At 65.5% G+C, this 2,274-nt stretch overlaps 1 protein-coding gene across 1 annotated transcript; it reads left to right on the plus strand.

Moving 5' to 3' along the window:
* Positions 1–35: 35 nt before the first annotated feature.
* MNEG_16457 (hypothetical protein) lies at positions 36–263 on the plus strand (the record flags this gene model as incomplete). Its single annotated transcript, XM_014035073.1, has 1 exon — positions 36–263. A coding segment is annotated over one exon (228 nt), but the record flags the coding sequence as incomplete, so codon positions are not given.
* Between the last annotated feature and the right edge of the window lie 2,011 nt (positions 264–2,274).

Below are 2,274 nucleotides of genomic sequence, written 5' to 3' on the forward strand. Positions count from 1 at the left end.
CCCCCGCTCCTCCCACCCTGCACCCCCCAAACCAGGCCCTCAACAACACCCGCGAGCTCCAGGCCCAGCACGGCCTCAACTCGGGCCTGGACAAGGAGGGCAACCCCACCGGCCAGCTGTCCGCCACCCAGCTGGTCAACAAGGAGGTCGCCAAGCGCCAGTCCGCCAAGGCCGTCGCCGACGCCGCCGCCGTCGCCGCCACCGGCGTCTCCAAGAACGGCGTCCGGCGCAGCAGCTTTGCCACGCTCAGCTTCCGCAACTAGAGCGGCGGCTGGAGGGTGGAGGCTGGAGGCTTGATGCTTGATGCGGGGCGGGGCCCCGCGGCGGCCGCCGATGCAAGGCGTGGGCGCAGCTGTGCAGCTGCGGCCGTCGCCACCACACGGCGGCGCCGGGGCGCGCGCCCGCCGGGGGCCAGCCTGAATGGAGGGGCGCTGGCGGGCCCTGTGTGGGAGGAGAGAACAACGATTATGCTGGGCTCGGCTCGCGCGCACAGATGCAGGGCGAGCGAGTCGGGCGGAGGGCCACAGATGACGCTGCCTCGGCCACAATCCGATTTGGTTTGGGCCGGGGCCAGGGTGTTGGCCGCGTGGACGTGGAGAGCGGCCAATGGAGGGCGGGCTCGGCCTTCCAGGCGGCCGGTTTGCTGTACTGATCTGACTAATCCGATTTGACCGATCTGATCTTGTCCGGGACGCAGCCCCCTGCGCCGCTATTCGGTCAGGGTGGGCGGCCCTCCTTTCGTGCGATGAGTGAGCCTCGCGCGGTGCGTGCGGGCCGGCGGGTGGCCACGGCCGCTCGCACCCGTGACGCAGCCACGCAGCTCGCGGACTGCAGGCAGCCCGCCGCGTGTCCCCTCAAAGGATGTTTCAGTCCAAGATGCGGCTGGCCGTCCGAGAGGCCGCCAGGAATGCTTATGATTGCACACACGCTCTGGGGGAGAGGCTGACGCGCGGGTTGTGGCACTCCCCGCACGGGCGGCCGCAGCCGCCCCCTGTCTGCGCCACTTCTGCGCAGTGGGGGCGCGGCGGGCGCTCTGCCACACAGCTGTGGCCGCAGTGCTTGAGGGCGGCAAGCGGCGGATCGCTCGTCGCTCGCGCCCGCCTTTTTGTTCAGAGGGGTACTCTGGTTTTTTTGGGCGCCTTTCCCCTCGAAAGAAGTGGGGTGGACGGCCACAAGAGGGGGGGCCGCACGCACTGCTTCCCTCACTGCAGCACGCTGCCTGCGCCGGCCGCTGCACCTTGAGCAGGCAAGAGCCTCAGTCCTCCTGTGTATATGCAACAGGGACGAGCCGCGCGCGCGCGTGAACGCAGATTTGCACCACCACAACAACGACCACAAAAGAGTTGTAATTATTCAAATTCGTCTTTTTGTTCCAGGGCCAACCTCACTAGCCGCTAGCAGACACTCAGCCTCGTGCCAAGCCTGGCATAATTGACAGCAGGGGTCAGTTGAGATCGGCTCACTGGGAGCCCCACTGAAGCCCGTCTTAGGCCAGTTGGCTGCGGCTTGCATGATTGCGCACTCCTTATAGCGCCCGCCCTCAAGCCCTTGAGGCAGCAAGACGCTTTGTTTTGGCTCACAAGGGGTGGGTGAGCAAGCACGGTGTGACCGACTGCGGTCTGGTTGTGCTGTGGCCGTGTGCACCTCCCTTGCGCCGGCGGGTACGCGGATCGACAGTCGCACTCATCACAAGCAGTCTTTGGCTTGAGGCAGTCCGCATCCCAATTAGTGTGGCCACCAGTGCTGTTCAGGACTGGAGCTCAGGTCCTGCCATCATGCGAGTGGCCACCAGTCACACTGTGGGGTGGCCGGGGGAGTGACGTGTGACCTGCACTCAAGTATGTAGACATCAAATAAACGCCCTGCGTGCAACTCAGTACTGTTTGCGCGGGGAGTTGCTCACTTGCGGCACTCCGCGCCCTGGCTCGACGCACACACATCTGCCGGGACAGAACATCGCACGGCCTTATGCGTTCAGCCCAACAACGACGTTCACTTATTGATTGTCCTTAGAAAATACTTTGACGGCCTAGTCCTGTCCCTCCCGCGTGCCCATCAGGCCCGGGAGTTGCTCGCCGCGACGCCAAGAGCGCCAGCTGGGCCAGGACGCAGACTGTGAGAGAATAGAAAGTCGACGCTAGGTCTAATATAGACGCTGCGCGTGCATTGCTCACGTGCGAGGCGCCGAGCAGGCCAAGCGCTTCGCCACTCGCCCGCCGAGAGGCTGCTCGCTGGCTCAGAGCCGAGGTGGCCTGGTCAGCGGTGGGAGCCTGC

This window comes from Monoraphidium neglectum (assembly GCF_000611645.1).
Source record: "Monoraphidium neglectum strain SAG 48.87 unplaced genomic scaffold scaffold06388, whole genome shotgun sequence".
NCBI classification, from domain to species: Eukaryota; Viridiplantae; Chlorophyta; class Chlorophyceae; order Sphaeropleales; family Selenastraceae; genus Monoraphidium; species Monoraphidium neglectum.